Below are 27,975 nucleotides of genomic sequence, written 5' to 3'. Positions count from 1 at the left end.
GTATCTCGGAATCTGCCATACGCTGCACAAATTGACCCAAAGTTTCCTTTGCCCGGGGGTCACAGGGGACTCCAGGCAGTACTCACAGATGTGTAGGCATCTGGTAGGCAGACCAACCAAAAACAAGCCTTGGGTCCCTGCCCTGCCCTTTAGCAATATAGTCACGGCCATCTTTAAACTGCCCCAGGCCCACTTGCTCCTGGGGGGCCCAAAGCAGCTACTCCGGGGGCCCTGCTGTCTAATCTAATCTAACAAATACTGAAGTTACCCCTTGATATCATGTACCAATCATTTGATGATTGAAACGTGACATGTTATAGTATAATCATTGATCTATATGTATGTATACACATTCATTCTTTCCTGTTGTACCCTACACTAAGTCTCGACTGATGTTTGGGTATGTGAATGACGAACAGCTATATTTCACACAACCTTACAGGAGTTCAGGAGAGTACTAACGGACGTACAATACGAAAGAGCTATAAATCACACAACCTTACAGGAGTTCAGGAGAGTACTAACGGACGTACAATACGAAAGAGCTATAGATCACACAACCTTACAGGAGTTCAGGAGAGTACTAACGGACGTACAATACGAAAGAGCTATAGATCACACAACCTTACAGGAGTTCAGGAGAGTACTAACGGACGTACAATACGAAAGAGTTATAAATCACACAACCTTACAGGAGTTCAGGAGAGTACTAACGGACGTACAATACGTAAGAGCTATAAATCACACAACCTTACAGGAGTTAAGGAGAGCACTAACGGACGTACAATACGAAAGAGCTATAAATCACACAACCTTACAGGAGTTCAGGAGAGTACTAACGGACGTACAATACGAAAGAGCTATAGATCACACAACCTTACAGGAGTTCAGGAGAGCACTAACGGACGTACAATACGAAAGAGCTATAGATCACACAACCTTACAGGAGTTCAGGAGAGTACTAACGGACGTACAATACGAAAGAGTTATAAATCACACAACCTTACAGGAGTTCAGGAGAGCACTAACGGACGTACAATACGAAAGAGCTATAGATCACACAACCTTACAGGAGCTCAGGAGAGTACTAACGGACGTACAATACGAAAGAGCTATAGATCACACAACCTTACAGGAGTTCAGGAGAGTACTAACGGACGTACAATACGAAAGAGCTATAGATCACATAACCTTACAGGAGTTCAGGAGAGTACTAACGGACGTACAATACGAAAGAGCTATAGATCACACAACCTTACAGGAGTTCAGGGGAGTACTAACGGATGTACAATACGAAAGAGCTATAGATCACACAACCTTACAGGAGTTCAGGAGAGTACTAACGGACGTACAATACGAAAGAGCTATATTTCACACAACCTTACAGGAGTTCAGGAGAGTACTAACGGACGTACAATACGAAAGAGCTATAAATCACACAACCTTACAAGAGTTCAGTAGAGTACTAACGGACGTACAATACGAAAGAGCTATAGATCACACAACCTTTAAGGAGTTCAGGAGAGCACTAACGGACGTACAATACGAAAGAGCTATAAATCACACAACCTTACAGGAGTTCAGGAGAGCACTAACGGACGTACAATACGAAAGAGCTATAAATCACACAACCTTACAGGAGTTCAGGAGAGTACTAACGGACGTACAATACGAAAGAGCTATAGATCACACAACCTTACAGGAGTTCAGGAGAGTACTAACGGACGTACAATACGAAAGAGCTATATTTCACACAACCTTACAGGAGTTCAGGAGAGCACTACAATACGAAAGAGCTATAGATCACACAACCTTACAGGAGTTCAGGAGAGTACTAACGGACGTACAATACGAAAGAGCTATAGATCACACAACCTTACAGGAGTTCAGGAGAGTACTAACGGACGTACAATACGAAAGAGCTATAGATCACACAACCTTACAGGAGTTCAGGAGAGTACTAACGGACGTACAATACGAAAGAGCTATAGATCACACAACCTTACAGGAGTTCAGGAGAGTACTAACGGACGTACAATACGAAAGAGCTATAGATCACTCAACCTTACAGGAGTTCAGGAGAGTACTAACGGACGTACAATACGAAAGAGCTATAGATCACACAACCTTACAGGAGTTCAGGAGAGTACTAACGGACGTACAATACGAAAGAGCTATAGATCACACAACCTTACAGGAGTTCAGGAGAGTACTAACGGACGTACAATCCGAAAGAGCTATAAATCACACAACCTTACAGGAGTTCAGGAGAGCACTAACGGACGTACAATACGAAAGAGCTATAGATCACACAACCTTACAGGAGTTCAGGAGAGTACTAACGGACGTACAATACGAAAGAGCTATAGATCGCACAACCTTACAGGAGTTCAGGAGAGTACTAACGGACGTACAATACGAAAGAGCTATAGATCACACAAGCTTACAGGAGTTCAGGAGAACACTAACGGACGTACAATACGAAAGAGCTATAGATCACACAACCTTACAGGAGTTCAGGAGAGCACTAACGGACGTACAATACGAAAGAGCTATAGATCACACAACCTTACAGGAGTTCAGGAGAGTACTAACGGACGTACAATACGAAAGAGCTATAGATCACACAACCTTACAGGAGTTCAGGAGAGTACTAACGGACGTAAAATACGAAAGAGCTATAGATCACACAACCTTACAGGAGTTCAGGAGAGTACTAACGGACGTACAATACGAAAGAGCTATAGATCACACAACCTTACAGGAGTTCAGGAGAGTACTAACGGACGTACAATGCGAAAGAGCTATAGATCACACAACCTTACAGGAGTTCAGGAGAGTACTAACGGACGTACAATACGAAAGAGCTATAGATCACACAACCTTACAGGAGTTCAGGAGAGTACTAACGGACGTACAATACGAAAGAGCTATAGATCACACAACCTTACAGGAGTTCAGGAGAGTACTAACGGACGTACAATACGAAAGAGCTATAGATCACACAACCTTACAGGAGTTCAGGAGAACACTAACGGACGTACAATACGAAAGAGCTATAGATCACACAACCTTACAGGAGTTCAGGAGAACACTAACGGACGTACAATATGAAAGAGCTATAGATCACACAACCTTACAGGAGTTCAGGAGAACACTAACGGACGTACAATACGAAAGAGCTATAGATCACACAACCTTACAGGAGTTCAGGAGAGTACTAACGGACGTACAATACGAAAGAGCTATAGATCACACAACCTTACAGGAGTTCAGGAGAGCACTAACGGACGTACAATACGAAAGAGCTATAGATCACACAACCTTACAGGAGTTCAGTTCAGAAGTACAGGGGGTTAGTTACAAGTAAAAAGTTGCTAAATTAGGCCAGTTAGATTGCAGTCTAATGTATTTACAGACTGATCACATTCACCATAATAAATGTGTTTTCTTTAAACCTTTTCCCTGACTTCCACCTTAAAGGTCACTGGCTCAAGCTGGTGGACCACAGTTCCCAGAATGCCATGGGGCTGGAAATCTGCTGGTAATGTGATTAGATGGCAGATGTTCCTATGGGATTAAGAGATTAGATCATGCCCAGAACTGAGTGATGACAGACAAAAAACAAGGTAACGGAAAGCGATCTCCATGCCCCTCTTTGGAATGCCCCATGAAATCCTTAGATTAGTGGCCCCCTAGCAGGGCATTAGGGCTGAGTCCACAGTGGAGGGGAAGGCGAGTGGTGGTTGTTATGGTTGTTATTAAGGCGTAACAGACACATCCAGTATGCGGAGGACATCAGTGTGTTTAAAGGTAGATGCTGTAGTAATGGGAGTTAGCTCATATTAATGTCGAGATTGACATTTTGGGGTGCACTTTTAAAACATTTTCTAGTTGATATTTTAGGGATGCCGCTAATTATATAATAGTAATCATTTTATAAGAGTGCTTATAATGAACCAGTGAGTTGATATTTGGGGGTGCTCTGATTTATGTGGTGATAAATTATATTTTGGGTTGCATTTAATAAGTGACTCCCTCAACCTCAGATACACAGACGGTTCTGCATCTAATGGAGGATACACTGACACTCGATACCACTCTACGAGAAAAAGCAGAGACTCTTATCAGCATCTTTCAGAGCAATTTATTCCAAGCTCTGCTAGGTAAGACAGTTATTGTGGGAGCAGTGTGAGAGAGCTGGGTGTGGGGGAGCAGTGTAAGAGAGCTGGGTGTGGGGGAGCAGTGTACGAGAGCTAGGTGTGGGGGAGCAGTGTGAGAGAGCTAGGTGTTGGGGAGCAGTGTGAGAGAGCTAGGTGTGGGGGAGCAGTGAGAGAGAGCTAGGTGTGGGGGAGCAGTGTGAGAGAGCTGGGTGTGGGGGAGCAGTGTGAGAGCTGGGTGTTGGGGAGCAGTGTGAGAGAGCTAGGTGTTGGGGAGCAGTGTGAGAGAGCTAGGTGTGGGGGAGCAGTGTGAGAGAGCTGGGTGTGGGGGAGCAGTGTGAGAGCTGGGTGTGGGGGAGCAGTGTGAGAGAGCTGGGTGTGGGGGAGCAGTGTAAGAGAGCTAGGTGTGGGGGAGCAGTGTGAGAGAGCTAGGTGTTGGGGAGCAGTGTGAGAGAGCTAGGTGTGGGGAGCAGTGTTAGAGAGCTGGGTGTGGGGGAGCAGTGTGAGAGAGCTAGGTGTGGGGGAGCAGTGTGAGAGAGCTAGGTGTTGGGGAGCAGTGTGAGAGAGCTAGGTGTGGGGAGCAGTGTTAGAGAGCTGGGTGTGGGGGAGCAGTGTGAGAGAGCTGGGTGTGGGGGAGCAGTGTGAGAGAGCTGGGTGTGGGGGAGCAGTGTGAGAGAGCTGGGTGTGGGGGAGCAGTGTGAGAGAGCTAGGTGTGGGGGAGCAGTGTAAGAGAGCTAGGTGTGGGGGAGAAGTGTGAGAGAGCTGGGTGTGGGGGAACAGTGTGAGAGAGCTGGGTGTGGGGGGAGAGGTGTAAGAGAGCTAGGTGTGGGGGAGCAGTGTGAGAGAGCTAGGTGTGGGGGAGCAGTGTGAGAGAGCTGGGTGTGGGGGGAGAGGTGTAAGAGAGCTAGGTGTGGGGGAGCAGTGTGAGAGAGCTAGGTGTGGGGGAGCAGTGTGAGATAGCTAGGTGTGGGGGAGCAGTGTTAGAGAGCTGGGTGTGGGGGAGAAGTGTGAGAGAGCTGGGTGTGGGGGAACAGTGTGAGAGAGCTGGGTGTGGGGGAGCAGTGTGAGAGAGCTGGGTGTGGGGGAGCAGTGTAAGAGAGCTAGGTGTGGGGGAGCAGTGTGAGAGAGCTGGGTGTGGGGGGAGAGGTGTAAGAGAGCTAGGTGTGGGGGAGCAGTGTGAGAGAGCTAGGTGTGGGGGAGCAGTGTGAGATAGCTAGGTGTGGGGGAGCAGTGTTAGAGAGCTGGGTGTGGGGGAGAAGTGTGAGAGAGCTGGGTGTGGGGGAACAGTGTGAGAGAGCTGGGTGTGGGGGAGCAGTGTGAGAGAGCTGGGTGTGGGGGAGCAGTGTAAGAGAGCTGGGTGTGGGGCAGCAGTGTGAGAGAGCTGGGTGTGTGGGAGCAGTGTGAGAGAGCTAAGTGTGGGGGAGCAGTGTGAGAGAGCTAGGTGTGGGGGAGCAGTGTGAGAGAGCTGGGTGTGGGGGAGCAGTGTGAGAGAGCTGGGTGTGTGGGAGCAGTGTGAGAGAGCTGGGTGTGGGGGAGCAGTGTAAGAGAGCTTGGAGTGGGGTAGCAGTGTAAGAGAGCTAGGTGTGGGGGAGCAGTGTGAGACAGCTAGGTGTGGGGGAGCAGTGTGAGAGAGTTGGGTGTGGGGGAGCAGTGTGAGAGAGCTAGGTGTGGGGGAGCAGTGTAAGAGAGCTAGGTGTGGGGGAGCAGTGTGAGAGAGCTGGGTGTGGGGGAGCAGTGTGAGAGAGCTGGGTGTGGGGGAGCAGTGTAAGAGAGCTGGGTGTGGGGCAGCAGTGTGAGAGAGCTGGGTGTGTGGGAGCAGTGTGAGAGAGCTAAGTGTGGGGGAGCAGTGTGAGAGAGCTAGGTGTGGGGGAGCAGTGTGAGAGAGCTGGGTGTGGGGGAGCAGTGTGAGAGAGCTGGGTGTGTGGGAGCAGTGTGAGAGAGCTGGGTGTGGGGGAGCAGTGTAAGAGAGCTTGGAGTGGGGTAGCAGTGTAAGAGAGCTAGGTGTGGGGGAGCAGTGTGAGACAGCTAGGTGTGGGGGAGCAGTGTGAGAGAGTTGGGTGTGGGGGAGCAGTGTGAGAGAGCTAGGTGTGGGGGAGCAGTGTAAGAGAGCTAGGTGTGGGGGAGCAGTGTGAGAGAGCTGGGTGTGGGGGAGCAGTGTGAGAGAGCTAGGTGTGGGGGAGCAGTGTGAGAGAGTTGGGTGTGGGGGAGCAGTGTAAGAGAGCTAGTTGTGGGGGAGCAGTGTGAGAGAGTTGGGTCTGGGGAGCAGTGTGAGAGAGCTAGGTGTGGGGGAGCAGTGTGAGAGAGCTAGGTGTGGGGGAGCAGTGTGAGAGAGCTGGGTGTGGGGAGCAGTGTAAGAGAGCTGGGTGTGGGGGAGCAGTGTAAGAGAGCTAGGTGTGGGGGGAGCAGTGTGAGAGAGCCAGGTGTGGGGTAGTAGTGTGAGAGAGCTAGGTGTGGGGGAGCAGTGTGAGAGAGCTAGGTGTGGGGGAGCAGTGTGAGAGAGCTGGGTGTGGGGGAGCTGGGTGTGGGGGAGCAGTGTAAGAGAGCTGGGTGTGGGGGAGCAGTGTAAGAGATCTAGGTGTGGGGGAGCAGTGTGAGAGAGTTGGGTGTGGGGGAGCAGTGTAAGAGAGCTGGGTGTGGGGGAGCAGTGTAAGAGAGCTGGGTGTGGGGGAGCAGTGTAAGAGAGCTAGGTGTGGGGGGGCAGTGTAAGAGAGCTGGGTGTGGGGGAGCAGTGTAAGAGAGCTGGGTGTGGGGGAGCAGTGTAACAGAGTTGGGTGTGGGGGAGCAGTGTGAGAGAGCTGGGTGTGGGGGAGCAGTGTCAAAGAGCAGGGTGTGGGGGAGCAGTGTAAGAGAGTTAGGTGTGGGGGAGCAGTGTGAGAGAGCTAGGTGTGGGTAGCAGTGTAAGAGAGCTAGGTGTGGGGGAGCAGTGTGAGAGAGCTGGGTGTGGGGGAGCAGTGTGAGAGAGCTGAGTGTGGGGGAGCAGTGTAAGAGAGCTAGGTGTAGGGTAGCAGTGTAAGAGAGCTAGGTGTGGGGGAGCAGTGTGAGAGAGCTGGGTGTGGGCGAGCAGTGTAAGAGAGCTAGGTGTAGGGGAGCAGTGTGAGAGAGCTAGGTGTGGGGGAGCAGTGTGAGAGAGCTAGGTGTGGGGGAGCAGTTTGAGAGAGCTAGGTGTGGGCGAGCAGTGTGATAGAGCTAGGTGTGGGGGAGCAGTGTGAGAGCTGGGTGTGGGGGAACAGTGTAAGAGAGCAAGGTGTGGGGGAGCAGTGTAAGAGAGCTAGGTGTGGGGGAGCAGTGTGAGAGAGCTAGATGTGGGGGAGCAGTGTGAGAGAGCTAGGTGTGGGGGAGCAGTGTGAGAGAGCTGGGTGTGGGGGAGCAGTGTAAGAGAGCTAGGTGTGGGGGAGCAGTGTGAGAGAGCTAGGTGTGGGGGAGCAGTGTGAGAGAGCTAGGTGTGGGGGAGCAGTGTGAGAGAGTTGGGTGTGGGGGAGCAGTGTAAGAGAGCTAGGTGTGGGGGAGCAGTGTGAGAGAGTTGGATGTGGGGGAGCAGTGTGAGAGAGCTAGGTGTGGGGGAGCAGTGTGAGAGAGCTATGTGTGGGGGAGCAGTGTGAGAGAGCTAGGTGTGGGGGAGCAGTGTGAGAGAGCTATGTGTGGGGGAGCAGTGTGAGAGAGCTGGGTGTGGGGGAGCAGTGTGAGAGAGCTAAGTGTGGGGGAGCAGTGTGAGAGAGCTAGGTGTGGGGGAGCAGTGTGAGAGAGCTATGTGTGGGGGAGCAGTGTGAGAGAGCTAGGTGTGGGGGAGCAGTGTGAGAGAGCTATGTGTGGGGGAGCAGTGTGAGAGAGCTGGGTGTGGGGGAGCAGTGTAAGAGAGCTAGGTGTGGGGGAGCAGTGTGAGAGAGCTGGGTGTGGGGGAGCAGTGTAAGAGAGCTAGGTGTGGGGAACAGTGTGAGAGAGCATAAGCAGTGCGGATTTTGGGGTATAGCACTATTTGGTGAATGAATATTGATCTCTCTGCAGATATTCAGGAATACTATGAGGTTCTGCTCAGCCACAGCCATTCATATTCTCCATGCAGGTACCAACGAGAGAAGGTAAGTAGCTCATGTAGAGGTTGGTGGACAGGTAGGACTCTGTAAAGGGCAGTCTAAGCACCATTACCACCACAGCTCATTGTTTTCCAGATGCCCCTGCACAGGCCCACTTCTTGCATTGATTGGCTGAGAGCTTCCATCCCCAGGCAGTGAATGCTGCCCAGATTTGGACAAACTGACATTTACGTATTTTAGATGTAATTCAGTTTTCTAATGCTAAGCCAGTAATGGACACGTCCCGTACCCTCCATTCAGGACCCTCTCAGTCTGGTCTGGGATCAGCTCTTGTTCCATAAATCTTGCTGCGGCAGGACAGTTCATCACGTAGGATGGCGGCCACCACGACGTGTTTTCAGTCTGCCCTACGGCTCTCTCCGGACAGAGCCCTGTGTGCAGAGCTGGCTGTAGTAGTTATGATAATTGGAATAATACCTGGCAATCCTAAAATTGTGCGCTGTGTAATAGGTGTCTGTATATTCCCGACACCTATTACGTGGACATTTCTGATAAAATAATTGGGGAATGGGACCCCGTAGCAGTGATATAGCTGGTATAGCTGTTCCCTACAACAAGAGACAAGGCTACAAGTTGAGGGTAAGAAGATCTGGTTTATTCAGTGCAAGGGGAATTTCTTTTGTACAGTTTTCCTCACAAGGTTACCACCCACGTGGACCTTGTTGGCCACCGAAAACACAAACTTAACCAATAATTTACAGACACACAGTTAAACACTCCCATTCATTACTGTAAAATTCCCCCCTCTGCTTGGGAGATAATTGAGTTAATTGCTGTATCAATTATCTCCAAGCGAAAAATATACTTTTTACACAATTTTCATAACTCCAAAATTATACATTCAATCCCAATCAGCATACTTAGGGGACAAATATATCCAAAAATCATGCAAATTGGTCCAGTGATTCGGGCGATAGCTGGAAGTCCTATTTTGGTCCATTCACCTTAGTTCAAATACTGTTGAAATGCACGAACAGGGGCTGTTCGTGCAAATAGCCCTGTTAACGTGGTGGTCGTATTATCGAACGCCGTTCGATTCCATTCCAAGTGTTGAAGTTCCAGAGAAGGCAGAAGTTCAGCTGTGTTTGTGCCGTCGCGTATCCGATTTCAGTTCCATGAACTCGACAACCAAACACAGCTGAATGCGTTCGAATGAATTAAAATGGCCGCCGCCACGCGTTCGTTTGTCGAATCTCGGCCACCTCGACTACTTCGGCAGTTCGGCTATATCCGAAGTGCCAGTTAAAAAGTGCAGATCCTTTCCCATAGGATTTAAAGGGCCAGACACAGTGTTTTAGAATCCATTCTGCACAAATTGAGTTTTTAAAAAGCAATACATCCCAGGGGCAATAGTCACAGGGCTACGAAGTCTAGGAGCATGTACTTCGTTGAAATAAGATGTTAGCAAAGAGATCCACACCATAATCACTGTAGGAAGGAACAAAACCACCATAACTACTGCAGACGATGAGGGGTTTTGTTACATGGCTCCCTCCTTGTGGGACACTCTGACAGACCTGGCTTGACCCCTTTTTGGGGCAACTTGGGGCTGTCCAGATGCTGTTATTCGGGGTTGAGGTCAGTCTGCCGAGATAGTCCATCCGCGTTGCCGTTCTGCTTGCCGGGCCGCTACTAGATGGTAAAGTTGTAGGGTTGGAGTGCCAGACTCCATCTCAGTAGTCGGTTATTGTCCCTGGCAACGTGGTTTAGCCACACCAGGGGATTATGGTCTGTAACCAGGGTGAACTCCTGTCCATACAAATAGGTGGATAGTTTTTTCAAAGCCCTCAACAGGGCTAAGCACTCCTCCACTGCCGCGTAGCTGGCCTCTCGGGGAAGACGTTTTCTACTAATGTAGGCGACCGGGGGCTCTCCTCCATCCTCTCCCACCTGGCTTAAAACTGTTCCCAGCCTGAACATTGAAGCATCTGTATGAACAATAAATCGTTTGTTAGGGACTGGGGCAGCCAGGAAAGGAGCATGAATCAATGCAGTCTTAAGAGCTTGGAAGGCAGTTTCACAGCTAGGAGACCACAGGACCTGTCGGGGTAAGTTTTTCTTGGTCAGGTCAGTCAGGAGTTTGGCAATGGCGCTGTAGTCGGGGACAAAGTGTCTGTAATACCCGCGGTGCCCAGGAAGGCCAGGACTTGGGTCTTGGTGCGAGGAGTGGGCCAATTAGTGACAGCCTCAATTTTAGCAGGCTCCGGGCGCTGTTTCCCACATCCCCACCCGGTGTTCCAGGTACTGGACTTCAGCCATCCCAAAATGGCATTTGTCTGGTTTCAGAGTCAGGCCAGCGGCCCGAATCTGATCCAGCACGGTTCCTATGTTAGCTAAGTGTTCCTCCCAGGACTAACTATAGATCATTATGGTACGCACAAGTGAAATCCTGGAAGCCATCTAGAAGTCTATCCACCAAGCGCTGGAACGTGGCTGGGGCATTCTTCATCCCGAATGGCATGACCCTAAACTGGTACAAACCAAACGGGGTGACAAATGCCGACTTGGGGATAGCCTCCTCGGCCAGGGGAATTTGCCTATAATCCTTGCAGAGGTCAATGGTGGTTAGGTATGTCCCCTGACTATGCGATCTAAGAGCTCATCTACTCGGGGCATAGGGTATGCGTCAGTCACCGTCCTGTCATTTAACTTGCGGTAGTCCACACAGAATCGGGTGGTACCGTCTTTCTTTGGCACTAACACTAGGGGGATGCCCAAGGGCTGTCAGAAGGTTCAATTACTCCTAATCGTAACATCTCTTAGATTTACTTCCGCATTCCTTCTCTGACTGCTTCATGGATGCGGTAAGGGGCTTGTCAAAGTTGGGCTTGTCCAGGGGTTTTGACCCTGTGGGTCGGGAGGGTAGTGTATACAGGTTCCTGGGAGAAAGTGAGCCTCTTGGCTTGTAATAGGGCATTTAGCCACTCCCTCAGTGGGAGTGAGTTTGTCTCCTAACTGGACCTGTCTAATGGGATCCGTGGGTGACCCCTTCTCTAAAAGGTTGGGTAAGGGCAGGTTGTCAGGGTCCTTGGTATACAGCGGATATATTCTCTGGTCCCTCTACATATTCTTTTAACATATTAATGTGAAAAGCTTCAGCCTTTCGTCTCTGCAACTGGCGATTACATAAGTTGTATCGCATAGCTTCTCTACTACCTTATGGGGTCCTTGCCAGGAAGCCTGTAGATTATCCTGCTTAACGGGCTTCAGAACTAGGATATTTTGTCCCATATAGAACGTACGTAGTCGGGCACCCCGATCATACCACACCTTCTGTCGCCCCTGGGCCGACTCGGACTGTCCAAGCCAACTGCTCCATGCGGTCTCGAAACTTCAGTACGTATGACAGGATGGGGGTCCCTTCACGCTCTGTTTCCCCCTCCCAGTGCTCCCTGATGAGATCCAGGGGCCCTCGCACCTTTCTCCCATATAAGAGCTCGAAGGGGGAAAACCCAGTTGATTCCTGCGGCATCTACCTATAGGCAAATAGGAGGTGCGGTAGGAATCGCTCCCAATCTCTGTACTCGCTGGTGAATGTCTTCAGCATTTGCTTTAAGGTTCCATTAAAGCGTTCACAGAGACCATTGGTCTGGGGATGGTAGGGGGAGCTAAGAATTAATTTGCCTTTACAATCCAGCCAAGCCATGGAGCTAAGTAGACCACAAGCAATGTTATTTCACAGCAAGTTGTCTGGCTACAGCTTGTGTTACGTGTCGTATGTTAGTATATATGTTCTATGGTAGTGGTTATTACATTAAAATGAACCTGGTAAGTGCTATATCTCTTTGTTGGAATATTTTGTCGTCTTCTGGTCATCCCCAGTATTACATAACTGTAATTAACTGACAATCATTATTGTTATTATTATCTATATAGCGCCAACAAATTCCGTATCGCTGTACAATGGGTGGAGTAACAGACGTGTGTAACGGAGCTCCCTATACCCCTGGCTGGGTACCTCCGCCAAGGACCGCTTCCTAGCTGGAACAGGGGACAAACCGCAGTCACCGTGGCTTGACTGGGGCCCTGGAACCGCTCCTTCCTGGAGCCGAATGGGGAATTAGCTCTAGTCCTTACAAGGACTTTCCCTGTTGAATTCCCTGCAAGCTGGAACAGCAGACACAGGAGTAAATCTTCTCTCCCTCCAATAACAGGACGACACACAGTTTTGGAGTGTAAGGTGGAATAGAATTTTAATGGAGGCACCCTGGCCTTTTATGACAATACCCAAGCAAGGTGTACGTCCACATGGACCTTGTTGGGGACAGGGATACAAAGTGAAAAAACCAATAAAAACAGAGTCATACAGTGAGACACTCCCATACGCAAACAATAGAATCCCTCCTCTGTGCATGGGAGATAACTGAATCAGGAACACAGTAAATCTGCTCAGTGATCTTACATGTTAGAGGGAGTGGGGTATAGTGAAACAGTAACAGAGGGATTGAGGGCCCTGCTCAGTGAGTTTACATGCTAGAGGGAGTGGGGTATAGTGACACAGTAACAGAGGGATTGAGGCCCTGCTCAGTGAGTTTACATGCTAGAGGGAGTGGGGTATAGTGACACAGTAACAGAGGGATTGAGGCCCTGCTCAGTGAGTTTACATGCTAGAGGGAGTGGGGTATAGTGACACAGTAACAGAGGGATTGAGGCCCTGCTCAGTGAGTTTACATGCTAGAGGGAGTGGGGTATAGTGACACAGTGTGATGGACTGCCTGTCACCCCGACTGGGTGCCTCTGTCAAACGATGCTCCTAGTGCTCGCCAAGGACAATCAGCACCGCACTCGACATCATAACTGATACCGGAGAAACTGACGGAAGCCGAGCACAGAGAAATGGACACAGGTTTCTTCAGGAAGGAAGAGATCTTTATTCGATTCACCAACCGGGACTCAGAGGGACTAATGTCACAAAAAAACTGCAAAATCTGAGCCCCGAACATACAGTGTAGGTCCCTTATATAGGCATATAACTCCACCCATAATCAGCTCCACCCACACGTACTCTTATCCAATCAACAGAACAAAGACTAACTTCCTGTTTGACCACATGGCTTGCCCAGCACAATTCCTGCACATGCTCCGTACACTACTGATTGTATCTTTGCCACGTGCAACCAACCGACCGATACATCAGTATATGCACGTACACATACCACGTGGCAATCTCGGCCTACTGAATTTATTTTTACCGAGATTCCACCACATAGCCACCGCAAACCCCACGAACCGCCGCAGCTTGGTTAGGGTTTTTCCATCCTCCACCCACCCTGGACCCAAGACTAGGCTCAAGCTTCCAGTGGGTGAACCTCTCCTTGGTCCAGAGAACGAAACAGGAACAGGAACAGTTCTTACAAGGGCTTGCGATTATACTCTGGGGAGTATAGTGATTATAGCAATCCCCAGAGTGTAGTTCTCCAATCCCCCAAACATGAGCCAAGACTTCATGAAGGGTAGTCCAGGTCTGAAGGTTTATTGAACAGCTTTAGTTTTCATACAGTTTTTCCCCACAAGGTTGACGCCCAGGGGCACAGGACACAGAATTAACAAACCAATAAAAACAGAGTCTTACATGCAGACACTCCCCTACAGTGTTCACAATCCCTCCCCTCTGCCTGTGATACAATTAACAAACCAATACAAACAGAGTCTTACATACAGACACTCCCCTACAGTGTTCACAATCCCTCCCCTCTGCCTGTGATACAATTAACTAAGACAATGGGCTAACTCATTTAACGTTAAACAGAAAAAACATACATTTTTACAAACCCCCCAAAGTACCCCAAAATACAACATATTCAAAAATCACCCAGATCGGTTCAGGAATTTCCTGGAAGTCTTATTTTTTCCCCACCTTGCACAAGGTCCCATGCCCAAAACAGTTCCATACACTCGACGACAAAACACTGCTGGGCAATTTAAGATGGCCGCTGCCACATGTTTGAATCTGTTCCAGTTAAAAGTCCAAGGGGCAGAAACAGTACTTTTGAACATGTGTTATCACAGGGCCCATAATCCCAGGGTTGGAGGCTGGCAAACAGGCCCCTTCAAAAACCAGTGTCGAAGTTGCTTTCGTCACACATCTTCCCTTTCCAGGGGAGACTAACCAGGTACCTGACCTTCTGTCGGTCAGTACCTGAGTTAGTCGAGTAGCCCACCCACAAAAAGCAATGACTCCTGTCATCGGTCTCAGTCGTACCCCAAAATACAACATATCCCCACAAACAGTCACATCCCCTGAGAGCCCCGATCTGGGTGAACAACATATCCAAAAATCACCCAGATCGGTTCAGGGGTTCAGGAATTTCCAGTCTTATTTTTGACCCACCGTGCACATGGTCCCATGCCCAAAACAGTTCCATACACTCGACGACAAAACACTGCTGGACAATTTAAGATGGCCGCCGCCACATGTTTGAATCTGTTCCAGTTAAAAGTCCAAGGGGCAGAAACAAGGCTTTTTAACATGGGTTATCATAGGGCCCATAGTCCCAGGGTAGGAGGCTGGCAAACAGGCCCCTCCAAAATCCAGTGGCGAAGTTGCTTTCGACACACACAGTAACAGAGGGAGTGGGGTATAGTGACCCTAAAGGTAGGGTAGTAAATTTGTAGAATAGTTTTTGCTGTGCGGAGGGCTCAGTGTTCTGTAGTTTTTTCGTGATAGCAGCAGGCGAGGGAGCCGTATTGTGTTAGCTTGTTAAAGTATGAGAAGTTTCACAGATTTCATTGTGAGATTATGCAATGCAGGTGAGGGAGCCATTTAAATACTGCAGGAATATAATATGACCACGTGACTTGGCTCATTCTATCCTGAGATTGGGATATCCTGTTATGTTTGGTTATAGCATGTGTAGTGAACACGTTATCATTTTTATTGACATATGTTTATGGTATCCTCAGTATTCGGAGATGTTGGAGTAGAATTGTCCGGACACATTGTACCGCGAGACTCTCTCCTGGTTTGGATGTGTTAGGATTGTACAAGTTAGCACACAGGGGTTAGAAAAGTCCAATTAAGGAAGACCAATTCTGAGCGCTGCGTTTTTTGGGGTTTACAATCCAACCAATCTGAGAGCTGAAATTGGCAAGTTTGGAACGCTCTTAATGGTACTTACCTCCGCCTTGCATCCTCAGTCTACACTGAGCTATTGTGCTCAAAGGATCATTTTCATTGCATATTTCCATATTTTTTTTAACTTTCTTATTTTTGTGATCCAGTTTTTCTAGTTTATTTACAAAAGACTTGAGGACAATTTGAGTGGCGGGGTGGAGCTTGTCCATCGGCTGTCCAGCCCTCTTATATAGTTAATTAGGGCCCCACTTTTACCAGGGCCCTGGAACACATTGTATACCAGCCCAAATATGTTGCACCAGCATAGTGTGCAGATACAGAGGTGGACAAATTTTTGACTCCAACGTGAAAGAAAGAACTCTTAGGGCTTCAACATAAACACATTTTACGCAGACAGCATTTGCATATAATCAATGTTTTAGTCCACGAAACCTGACATATTTAAGGAACGTTTGGTGATTCACTTTGAATGTTATCGTCCCGGAGTGTGCAACATGACTGGGCTTACCCGTGCTCATTACATATGTAACGGAACTCCCCGTACTCCGACCGGGTACCTTCAGTTGAATCAGCATACTCCAAATATAAACATATGTCAAAATCATACCAATTCATCCAATGGTTCAAAAGTTAGTTGGAAATCCCTTTTTTGACCGACTGCAAGCATGGCTTGGGTGTGGTAAGCCAATTATCTCCAGCATACAGAAAATAGCTCTATTCACAACAACAGTAAAACACATAAAATACATAACTCCTATCATACTGAACAGAACCCCCACATTCAACCTATCCCCAGATAGCTTGGATCTGAGCGCTCACTATATCTGAACAGCACTCTGATCCCACGAACACAGTCAAATCACCATGGGGTTAAACCATAGCAATGACTGATGAGAGACAGAGGAAGGGCAAAACAGAAAGTTCCAACTGGTCTGGTAGTGTCCCTGGGACAACGCCCTGCTGGAGAACAATAGACAGGAAACGGGGGAGGGGCACAAAAAGTGTTTCAAAATGCAATAAGCCCAAATGCTGTTCTTAAAGGGTACAATCTCCCAGGGGCCATAGTTGCAGGGGAGGAGGCAGGCAAGCAGGACTCTCCAGGACAAAGTGGTGAAGGGCACTTCGTCACAACATATATGTTATATATTCATGAAATGTCTGTGTGTATTATATACATGTATATTAATATATGTGCAAATATTATAGGCATAACTATATATTTATATATATATATATATATATATATATATATATGTATGTATAACTAATACACACATTAATATACCTGTAATAAAAGAGGAACCACAAAGATGAAATGTAATATTTAGATGGGTGTAGGTGGGTGGGGTCAATCAGCTTGAATGGCAGAGGTGAGTAGGGGCTTGGAGTTTAAGTAGGGGCCATAACTCCTCCCACAAATTTAGGCCTGTGGCGAAAGTAATCTCGCCACTGTTTTTTGGAGGGGCCTGTTTGCCAGCCTCCTGCCCGCGACTATGGCCCCTGGGATGTATTGCCCTTCTAGGAACTGATTTGGGCATAATGGATTTTTTATATTGCTGTTCCTGGCCCGTTTACTACTTTGGAGCAGTAGTAAACAGAACAACTTTAAATTGGCACTTCGGATACAGCCGAAGTGCCGAAGTAGTCGAAGTGGCCGCCATTAAACAAACGAACACGTGGCGGCAGCCATTTTAACTCATTCGAACGCGGTCAGCGGTGTGCGCAGCCAAATCTATGGAACTGTTTTCGGCTACCCAATTGCACGAACACCGCTGACCCATACCTTCTACTCTACTTCGACATTGCGGCTGGAGACTAAGTCCCGTTCGAAGATTCGAATGCTCGTTCGAATGGGACTTAGTAATTTATTTTTATTTTTTTTGTAATTCTTTATTTTTGTATGCAGGGATTAACATTCGTGTAATAACGCCACAACAGTGTATGCAGTCATGAAATAAACACAGTTTTAGTACATGTATGGCATGGATAGGGCTGCACATTTTTATATATCATATCTACAAGCTTCGGTATACGCTTCTGTCGGTAGCTCACAGGAACGTGAAATTTCTAAGAACACCCACTGCAGGTGTTTCGTATGCTCATCTATGCTTGTCCAACTATACTGGTTGTATGCAAGTTGTGTTCTGTTCCACTAGTAAATAACAATATATTGTAAGCTGCACATTTTTATATTTAAGATTAGCTCTGCGGTCAAACTGGTTATGGTTAGTAAGCTGTAGATTATGCCTATGCATGAAATCACATCATGGGACTAGAATCTGAGAGGCTTATTAATCTGGTTTACATCGCTAACGCTTTCATGTTAATGCTACTGCAAGTTTTCAGGCTTATTGTGCGCTTATTATGGTAAGTGGTTACGCATATAGACAGGGAAATAGAGCTGGCAAGATATTAGCCTCCCAACTCAAGGAACGGAACTCTCAGGTTCCCTGTCTATATAACGGAAAATGCGAGTAAAAGCAAAACATTTGTGCATCTGACCACTCTGTACGGCTAGGGCCACATCTAGGAATCAGCAGTGTCTTAGTCCTGATGGTTGTCCCCATCAATTTAACATGGCAAGCAGGGTTGTGGTGTTAGCCTGTGGCATCCCACCTCTTCGCGTTCCGTGCCGGCCGCTATCCAACTCCATTTCGAGGCTGGGTTGGGTCTTTCGCTGCAGGGTAGACATCAGGAAAGAAGTCGGCAAAGTAGCGGTGTCGGGTGAGCTCTTGCTTCTCCGTTGTGCTGGAGCGTTTTGTGGGCTGGTAGGAGCTCTGTCACTGATCGGCTGTCCGCATGTAGTGCGGCGTCTTCATTGCCGGTCGTAGTGCGGTGTGTCGCCATGTGGGTTCAGGGTGCAGCATTAAGTATGGGAGGTCGGTTCTCAGATCTGCCAGGGGTTCCCGCTTCATTGCCTTGGTTTGTAGTGGGCTCTTCTGCTGTGCGTGAGCTCGCTTGTTGCGGCCTTGAGATAAGCACTGTGCTGGGATTCCCTGGCGGGTGGTAGCCGGTTGTAGCTGTGGGGTGTCGGTTTGCTTGTACCCGGTTGCTTTGCCAGGGATTGTGGGCATCTGGGCACCGCATGTTCTGCTGGTTTTGACGCACGTGGCGTCCGCCATTTTAGGTAGGGTGCCCAGGCCGCGGATCAGGCTGCAGATGTTGCTGGGCCCAGGCTGCCTTGCTGCCTTTGGGGTCATAGGGTGGGGACCGGGATCACCCCCGCCGGCCCAGAGGGGGGGGAACAGGGCCAGGACCTCGCCGGTCCGGTCCTCTGGCCGGGCACTGTCATGCAGGATAGCGGGGCAGCGGCCGTCCGCCCCGCTCACCCAGGGCCGTCTTTAATAGTGATTGGACCCTGGGCAAGCATTTGCTTGGGCCCCCTGGACCCTGCTGCCCTCCCACTCCCTGGCATGCAATCATGCCTTACACTCCAACCCAGTGGCGGAACTAATGCAGAGAAGCCCTGGTACAAGAAAGTTGTTTGGGCCTCCCCCTCTAGCACAAGAGTGGCGAGAAGATACATCCCCATCTGTCATACAACTCCCACAATGCTATGCTAGCTTGGGATCTATACTTTGCCCATTCTTGTAGGGTTGTATTTGTGTGCAGTGTTTGTGCATTTGAATGTTAGCCTGTTTTTGTATAGAGTATATGTGTGCATGTAGAGGTGTATTTGTATGTACTATTACAATTGGAATGCAGAGGTGTACTTGTGTGTAGTGTTTGCGTTTGAATGCAGTGGTGTGTGTTTGAATGTATGGTTGACTTTTAAATGCAGGTGTGCAACTGTGAATTGGTGTATGCATATCATTTTGGCATTTTAATACTGGGTTTTGTTAGTATGTAATATTTGCCTTCAGGGTTGTTATAGGATGTAGTGTTGTCTTCTAAACATTTGTGTATAGTATTGGTGTTTGAGTAAAGGGTGTGTTTTATATATAATTTTGGAGTTTGAAATCAGGGGTGTGTTTGTCTGTAATGTTTGTGTTATCAGGGATGTGTTTGCATGTTGTTTTTGATTGCTGGGATGTATACACATACACAGTTACATACACATCAACACACATATAAACATACTGACACATGCACATACCTTGACATACAGATACACACACTGGCACATGCACACAAATTCTGATATGCACACTGGCACATAAACACTCAGATACACACCGGCACAGTTACACACTGGCACACACATACACACAGATACACACACTCTGACATACATGTGATCAATTTTATGTTTGCAGCAGGGCAGAAGCAAAGAGTTGGAGGAGGCACAAAGCTGGTAAATGCTGATGCTGCTGTGGCAAGGCAAGCTGGTACTGTTATATGTAATGCACAACAAAAAAAATAATTAAAACATAAAATAAACACTGCTTAAATGCAACTGCAGCAATAATTAAACTCATCTAAACAAAAAAAAAAAAAGCAGTGAGTGGGGGCACATAGTAGAAAGGCAGTGAGTGGGGGCACATAGTAGAAAGGCAGTGAGTGGGGGCACAGGGTAAAAAAAAGCAGTGAGGGGGGAAGGCAGGAGCAGTGAGTGGGGGCACCGAGAAGCAGTAAGTGGGGGAAAGCAGGGCAGGGGCAGAGAGTGGGTGTGATGTAATTCCAGTAAAATACAAGTTTAGCAGGCTAAGATTGCCACAAGGCATATGTATGTATATGTGTTTGTAGTATCAGTTAGTTAATAACACGTAGCTAAGATACTGTCATCACTGTACTGACCAGGTGCAGGAATGTAAGAACTGGAATTACGCGTCCCTCTCCTTTGTATCAGATGAGCCACGTGGTTAGACCGGATGGATGAGTTTAGACTCTATTCATTAAATAGGTTAAGGGTATGTGTGGGTGTAGTTAATTGTGGGAGGAGCTACAGTGCTATATAAGGAATGTACTCTATGTATTCAGTACTCAGACTTTGCTGTATTTTGGTGACGCTAGTCCCTCTGAGTCCCGATCGGTGATCCAATAAAGAATCTCTTCCTTCCTGAAGAAACCTGTGTCCATCTCTCTGTGCTTGGCTTCCGTCAGTTTCTCCGGTATCATTTGGTGCATTGGCCGGGAAGCTCATCGTTCAACGGTAGCTGAGAGGCAGAGGCGTGAGACGGTCTATCTTTGCCCACGTTCTCTACGGCTGCACCCCTGAACTTCTGCGTGGACCTCCCTTCGTCTCGGCGCCACTGGTCTGTTGTCCAGGAGATCATCGGCCTCTACGTGAGAAGTGCTGGGGTGTCCCCGTCGATGAGTGTGAACTCAGGTTCAGGAACGAGGAGGTAAGATAACTGCTGTTTTAGACGGCAGGACCCGCTAGGGGTATACCGATTGTGCGGTAGGCCCAAAGGGGTTTTTGAATCTGTATCTGCCCCCTCTGTCGGAGGGAAGGAGCGAAGGCGCACCGCTCGATCGAACGCTCTTTAGTCAGACCGTTTGATTTGGTTAGTCAGGCGGGGTCCTGGTGTAAGATAGCCCTAGCCGGACACCGGTGTCTTGTCTAGACTAGCGTTCTAGGGTGTATATTACGTTCGCTAGGTCGGAGGGACCGGGAGACTAAGCGGCGCCTGTGTAAATTCGGTTCGCTAGTTCTCATCCTATCTGGGCTAAGTGGGAAGGCGTGTAAATTTGGAACCCACTAGACTTTTGATAGTACGACTAAGAGGCGCCTGTGTAAATTCGGATCTCTAGCTCGTTGTATAGTGCGACTAAGAGGCGCCTGTGTAAATTCGGATCTCTAGCTCGCTATGTATATGTGGTGATTGGGCAGTGTGGCTAACCAAAACGGGTGTATATAGTTTTAGGTAGTCCATTCAAGGTACTGGCCAATAGTTTAGTTGGGAATTGTAAATGTGTTAACGATTGTTTAGTAAAGTGTATATCTTGTTAGATAGCGCGAGCTCAGCCGTCTAGCGAGAGTGTTAATAGTGTGTTGCTGTATTATAGTGCACGGTACCATAACCCTGTATATTTACTGACATTATATAATAAGTACTAATCATTGTCGTCCATTGCATGTTTAACACCATAACCACTAATAATTGTATTGTGACCTTAACTTGTGCTTTGACCTATGCTAACCGTACTGTAACCGCTATTTGTAAAAGACGATGTTACTGGGGTGTGTTATAGACGGGTAATTCGTATATAGAGAATTATAGCGTGGGTGACTGTGTAGTTACGCCAAAGGGCATAATATTGATTATATAGTGACTGGTGTAGCAGCTGTGTGTGTACGGGAATTCCCTGAGTGTTTATTGTTATTGTGTACGTTTCACTTGATAACCGTACCACGTGGTGCTGTTGCCAGAGGAAACGGGTGTGACTGTTGAATAGTACGCGTGTATAGTAATCGTTGTCGACAACGTTCCACTGTTAAATATGGGTGCGTCGCAGTCAACGATTCCGGATCCCTTAGGATGTATGGTTAAGAATTTTAAAAAGGGATTCAAAGTTTGTGATTTTGGGGTTAAGATGTCCCCTGTACGTTTGGTCACTTTGTGCACTAGGGAGTGGCCTACTTTGGTTGCGGCATGGCCGCCACGTGGCAGTTTGGATCCAACTCTGGTACAGCGCTTACACGTGGCTGTATCAGGTAGGCCTGAACTTTACGGCCAGTTTCCTTATATTGATTGTTGGAGACAGGCCGTAAATGACTCGCCAAAATGGCTCCGGACATGCCACGAGGAACAGTGTCGCCTCATGGTAGCTAGGACTTGTTCGTCCACTAGGGCTGGTGTTAGGCCCATTTTGGACACGCCCCCTGAGTCCGAGATCCCTTTGCCGCCCCCTTACTTTCCGTTAAGAAGAAGTGACGCAAACGCAGGAAGTCCTGTAACCCTTCCCTCACTACCCCCATCCACTTCCGCTTCCTCCTCCAGTGCAGGATCCACCCCCCCTCGTACTAAATCCCCCCTTCCGGAACCAGATAGACCAACCTCCATTAAAAATGAATATCCTGATTTGGCGCCACTTCAGACTTCCGGTCAAGCTTCATCTAGCTCGGCCCGAAGTGTTCTATTCACTACCTTTTCCCAAAACCAACCTCCCACATCCCCATACCCTATCTCTCCCCGACCGGAACCCATGACTGACGCTTCCCTACGTAGCCCCATCCAAACCCGACAGTTGACTGGTGCCCAACAATTAAAGCACTATCAGATGCCTCTTCGCTTAAATCCCGGGTCAGCTTATATCGATGCCGCAGGTCAAATGGCACACGCTGACCCTGTCTTCGTATATGTCCCTTTCACCACTACCGACCTTTTAAACTGGAAGGACTATTACTGTGATAGGAGCAACTGGAAGAAGTGCTGAAAGACCGGTTCTTAAAAGTCGACTCTGTACATTGGGAGGCCACGTAGTAAAACACCAATTCCTTTATATGCCTGAATGTCCAGTCCAATTGCTGGGACGTGATATGCTATCCAAATTACAAGCGCAGATTACGTTCCTACCAGATGGAACAACATCTTTAAAGTTTAATGGACCTTCAGGTATTATGACTTTATCCGTACCAAAGGAAGAAGAGTGGCGACTTTATACAGTGTTGACTAGCCAAAACCCTAGGAGTGATGAGACATTGTTTAACATACCAGGAGTTTGGGCAGAGAACAACCCACCAGGACTGGCCCGCAATATTCCACCAATAAAAATTGAACTGAAACATGGGGTTTATCCAGTGAGCCTAAGACAATATCACATTCCGCAGAAGGCTAAGAAGAACATCCAATCCTATCTGGATAAGTTCATACGGTATGGTATCCTAAAATTCTGTACTTCCCCCTGGAACACCCCATTGCTGCCTGTTCAAAAGCCCGGCACAGATGAGTATCGACCTGTGCAGGACTTAAGAGCAGTCAATGATGCGGTTGTTAGCATACATCCAGTTGTACCCAATCCATATAACCTGCTTGCTTTAATTCCGGGCGGGGCTACTTACTTCACAGTCTTAGATCTCAAAGATGCCTTCTTTTGCCTCCGAATTGCCGCAGAAAGTCAATGTATTTTCGCTTTCCAGTGGGAGAACGCTGTAACGGGCTCAAAACGCCAAATGACTTGGACAAGACTGCCCCAAGGGTTTAAAAATTCACCTACCCTATTTGGTTCAGCCCTAAGTCAAGATCTATTGGATTTCGAGTCCATCCCAGGAGAGTGTGTATTGTTACAATATGTAGATGACTTGTTGATAGCAGCAGTTACAAAAGAAATCTGTCAGCAAGCAACGCACGATCTACTACACATTCTCTGGAAGGCAGGATACAAGGTGTCTAGAAAGAAGGCTCAGTTGTGTTTGCCAACTGTCAAGTATCTAGGATTCCATATCTCTGAAGGTCAAAGAATTATGGGGCCAGAGAGAAAAGAAGCTGTCTGCCAAATACCAATACCCAAGAATAGAAGACAAGTGCGAGAATTCTTGGGGGCAGCAGGCTTCTGTAGGATATGGATTCCCAGCTATGCGATACTAGCAAAACCTCTGTACGCAGCTATCAAAGGTACAGAGCACGACCCCTTCTTATGGACCCAAGAACAGCAAACGGCATTTGAAGATGTGAAAGAAGGGATCCGCTATGCAGGATATGCAGTAACAACCATAGACAAGGTGATAGAAGCTCGGCCACTGGCGAAAGGAACATCAGCACAAAAGGCAGAATTAATAGCACTAACACGAGCGTTACAATTGGCTGAAGGTTTAAGAGTAAATATCTATACGGACTCTAAGTATGCGTTTTTAACCACTCATGCCCACGGAGCTTTGTATAAAGAAAGAGGACTACTGAATTCAGAGGGCAAAGAAATCAAGTACGCAGCTGAAATCCTACAACTATTGGAAGCAGTGTGGGAGCCGAAAGAAGTCGGTATTATTCATTGTCGAGCACATCTGAGAGGTGATGGTGATGTAACCAAGGGAAATCGGATGGCAGATAGTGCAGCTAAGCGTGCTGCTGAATCAGGAAGACAGGAGTATGTGGGGCATATAGCTGCTCTTATACCAACTCCACTGTCCCAATGGACTCCAGTTTATACAGCTCAAGAAGAGGAGTGGTTAAAGACTGAACCGGGAAAGTATCTGGAGAACAAGTGGTATCAGCTAGAAGATGGAAGAATAGTTATACCAGCATCGCTAGCGGTAGAAATTGTCCAAAATTATCACAACGGGACACATTCTGGGAGAGACAGTACTGAAGAATCTCTTAGAAAACATTTCTACATACCAAGATTGTCCAACTTGACTCAGGCCATTGTACGCAGATGTGTAACGTGTGCTAAGAATAATGCAAGACAAGGACCAGTAAAGCCACCAGGAGTTCAGTTTATGGGGGGACTCCCCATGTCCGATCTACAAATAGACTTTACAGTGATGCCTAAATCGGGTGGACATCGTTACCTGCTGGTAATTGTGTGCACCTATTCAGGCTGGGTAGAAGCATGTCCTACTCGTACAGAGAAAGCAGGAGAAGTTGTGAGATTCCTGCTACGAGAAATAATACCCCGATATGGACTACCCTGTTCTATAGGATCGGACAATGGTCCAGCTTTTGTTCATCAGTGCCTACAACAACTGACTCATATGCTTGGTATAAAGTGGAGGCTTCATACTGCATATAGACCCCAGAGTTCTGGTAAGGTAGAGAGAATGAATAGAACTATAAAGAACCAGTTGGCTAAAATGTGTCAGGAAACCCAACTTAAGTGGAACGTTCTCTTACCCATAGCTTTATTGCGAATCCGCAGTACCCCTACCAGAAGGATGGGCCTCTCTCCTTTTGAAATCATGTATGGGCGACCACCTCCCGTACTTGGTAACTTAAGGGGGGACTTGAGTCAGTTGGGAGAAGGAATTACCCGGCAGCAGGTTGTAGAGTTGGGTAAGACTATGGAGGAGGTACAGAAATGGGTACAAGATAGATTACCTGTGAATATTTATCCCCCTGTTCATAGTTATCATCCAGGAGATCAAGTGTGGATTAAAGAGTGGAATAATGTACCGTTAGGGCCCAAGTGGAGAGGTCCTTATGTTGTTCTTTTGTCTACCCCTACAGCAATAAAAGTAGCAGAAGTGACTCCGTGGATACATCACTCCAGGGTTAAACCAGCAGCAGTCGATTCTTGGCAAGTTACAGTAGATCCAGAGAATCCCTGCAAGATCCGGTTAAAACGCACTACTCAGTCGGAGTAACGAGGAATTATTGTGGATTACAAATTTTATTGTTACAGGTGTGAGTGAGAAGGCCATAATAAAGCCTGTCCGCTTACCATCACATAGTGTATAAGCCAGGAAAGTCTCGAAGGGACACCTGTGAAGACGAGCAGAACTCCATTCCCTGCAGCCCTCACATCCTGGAAGCTGAGGTTCCATCGCACGGACGAAGACTGAGGATGACGGCGAAAGATGTGCTTTTGATTGTGTTTATTTACATGTGTTTTTATATTCAGGAAGGTAGAGGTACCGACACTCCTAGCTGTGAGGTATGCATTAAGACTACGAGAACAGGTAACCATATTTCCCAAACCCTAATTTGGCATTCACAATACGAGTGTAAAGGAGATGTATCGAGATGTAGATACTTAAATATAGATTATAGTGTGTGCCATTTAGGAGTAGGAGAACCTAAGTGCTTCAGTCCGGAGTATCAACCTCGTACAATCTGGTTGACTCTCAGGAATGGAGATCCTCAGGGGACCCTAATTAATAAAACGGTGTTAGAATCCGTACATTCTTCGGGTGTTCTGCTATTTGATGCGTGTAAAGCGATATCGAGTGGTAGAAAGCCGTGGAATGTATGTGGGGATCTTAGATGGGAGAGGACGTATGGGTCTAACGATAAATATATTTGTCCCAGTAGCAAAAATAAATATGTAAGTCCTAGATGCCCAAATAGAGATTATAACTTTTGCCCATATTGGTCTTGTGTGGGGTGGGCAACTTGGGGACAGACAGTAGACAAAGACATGATAGTGACTAAGTTGCCGACTAGCCCTTATTGTAAGTCTATGGAATGCAACCCAGTCCATATACTCATTAATAACCCCGACAAGTTCTTAGATAAGTATGGAAATTTATTTGGGTTTCAAATATACGGGACGGGTTTAGATCCTGGGACATTATTGTTTATAGGAATAGAGACTGATACGGTATCCTCCCAGACTCATCAAGTATACCATTCCTTTTACGAAGAGATGAGTATAGATAATAAGATCCCCCATAATGCTAAAAACCTGTTCATCGATTTAGCTGAAAGTATTGCCGGTAGTCTTAATGTTACCAACTGCTATGTGTGTGGAGGTACTAACATGGGAGACCAATGGCCTTGGGAAGCAAAGGAGGTAATGTCCGGTTCTGAGGCAGTTGACCAATTAATATCTACACAAGCCGATTATCATATGAGTGTTAGAGGTAAATCTGAGTGGAGATTAAAGACCTCCATCATAGGTTATGTTTGCATAGCAAGGAAAGGAATGATGTATAATACTTCTGTAGGAGAATTAACTTGTCTAGGGCAAAAAGCTTATGATGATGATACAAAGAATACAACTTGGTGGTCGGCTTCAAATGTCTCAGAACCATCTAACCCGTTTGCTAGATATGCCAATTATAAAGGATGTGTGGTTTGATCTATCCATCACATCTACCTGGAGAGCCCCAGCAAATTTGTACTGGATCTGTGGTAAGAAAGCCTATTCGGAGTTGCCACAGGACTGGGAAGGGGCATGTGTGTTGGGTATGCTCAAACCATCCTTCTTCTTGTTACCGATTGAAACAGGTGAGACTTTAGGTGTTAAAGTGTATGATGTGAATCATAGGAAGAAAAGGGGACCCATAGAGATAGGCGCCTGGGAAGATAATGAATGGCCTCCCCAGCGTATTATAGATTATTATGGGCCAGCCACGTGGGCTGAGGATGGTACCTTTGGTTATAGAACCCCTATTTATATGCTCAACCGTATTATAAGATTACAGGCGGTGGTTGAGATTATCACAAATGAGACATCACAAGCGCTCAATCTTCTAGCGAAGCATAACACCAGGATGAGGACAGCAGTCTACCAAAATAGATTAGCCTTGGATTACCTTTTGGCAGTAGAGGGAGGTGTATGTGGGAAGTTTAACCTAAGTAATTGCTGTCTTCAAATAGATGACGAAGGGCAAGCAATAGCTGAGCTTACTAGCCATATGGTTAAACTAGCGCATGTGCCTACTCAGGTATGGAAAGGGTACAATCCAAGTAGTTGGTTTGGTAGCTGGTATGAGTGGTTTGGAGGGCTTAAGGCAGTGGTAGGTGGAGTCCTACTGATTTTACTGTTGTGTCTACTCCTACCGTGTCTTATACCCTTAGTAGTTAGGTCTGTGCAAAGCCTGATAGGAAGTATAGCAGAGAGGAAGGCTGCTGCACAGATAATGGCGATATATAAGTATAAGGCTCTAGATCAGGGAGAACCAATGCAAGAAGATGAATGTTGAAGATTCACATCATAAGATAAGTCTGGTCTGGTTCATGGTAACCTGAGGTATATGCAAACCAAGGTTAAGTGATGCCTCAAGTAATTGTGAAATATCAGAGGCATCAAAGGGGGGAATGTGATGTAATTCCAGTAAAATACAAGTTTAGCAGGCTAAGATTGCCACAAGGCATATGTATGTATA

The 27,975-nt window shown here is 47.4% G+C and overlaps 1 protein-coding gene across 4 annotated transcripts in view; it reads left to right on the top strand.

Annotated features, from left to right (window-relative positions):
* Positions 1 to 4,049: 4,049 nt before the first annotated feature.
* DLG4 (discs large MAGUK scaffold protein 4) overlaps positions 4,050 to 27,975 on the top strand; it is a 404,912-nt gene continuing 380,986 nt past the window's right edge. For all 4 annotated transcript variants that reach the window (XM_063449834.1, XM_063449832.1, XM_063449833.1 and 1 more), the window contains exons 1-2: positions 4,050 to 4,166; positions 8,163 to 8,236. In XM_063449834.1, the coding sequence (XP_063305904.1) occupies positions 4,073 to 4,166; positions 8,163 to 8,236 (168 nt within the window). In that variant the 5' untranslated portion in view covers positions 4,050 to 4,072. The remainder of the gene's footprint in view (positions 4,167 to 8,162; positions 8,237 to 27,975) is intronic.

The sequence above is a fragment of the Pelobates fuscus genome, chromosome 3 (assembly GCF_036172605.1).
Source record: "Pelobates fuscus isolate aPelFus1 chromosome 3, aPelFus1.pri, whole genome shotgun sequence".
In the NCBI taxonomy this organism is placed as follows: domain Eukaryota; kingdom Metazoa; phylum Chordata; class Amphibia; order Anura; family Pelobatidae; genus Pelobates; species Pelobates fuscus.
Note: the sequence above shows the minus strand (reverse complement) of the source record. Positions and strands in the feature narration are given on the sequence as shown.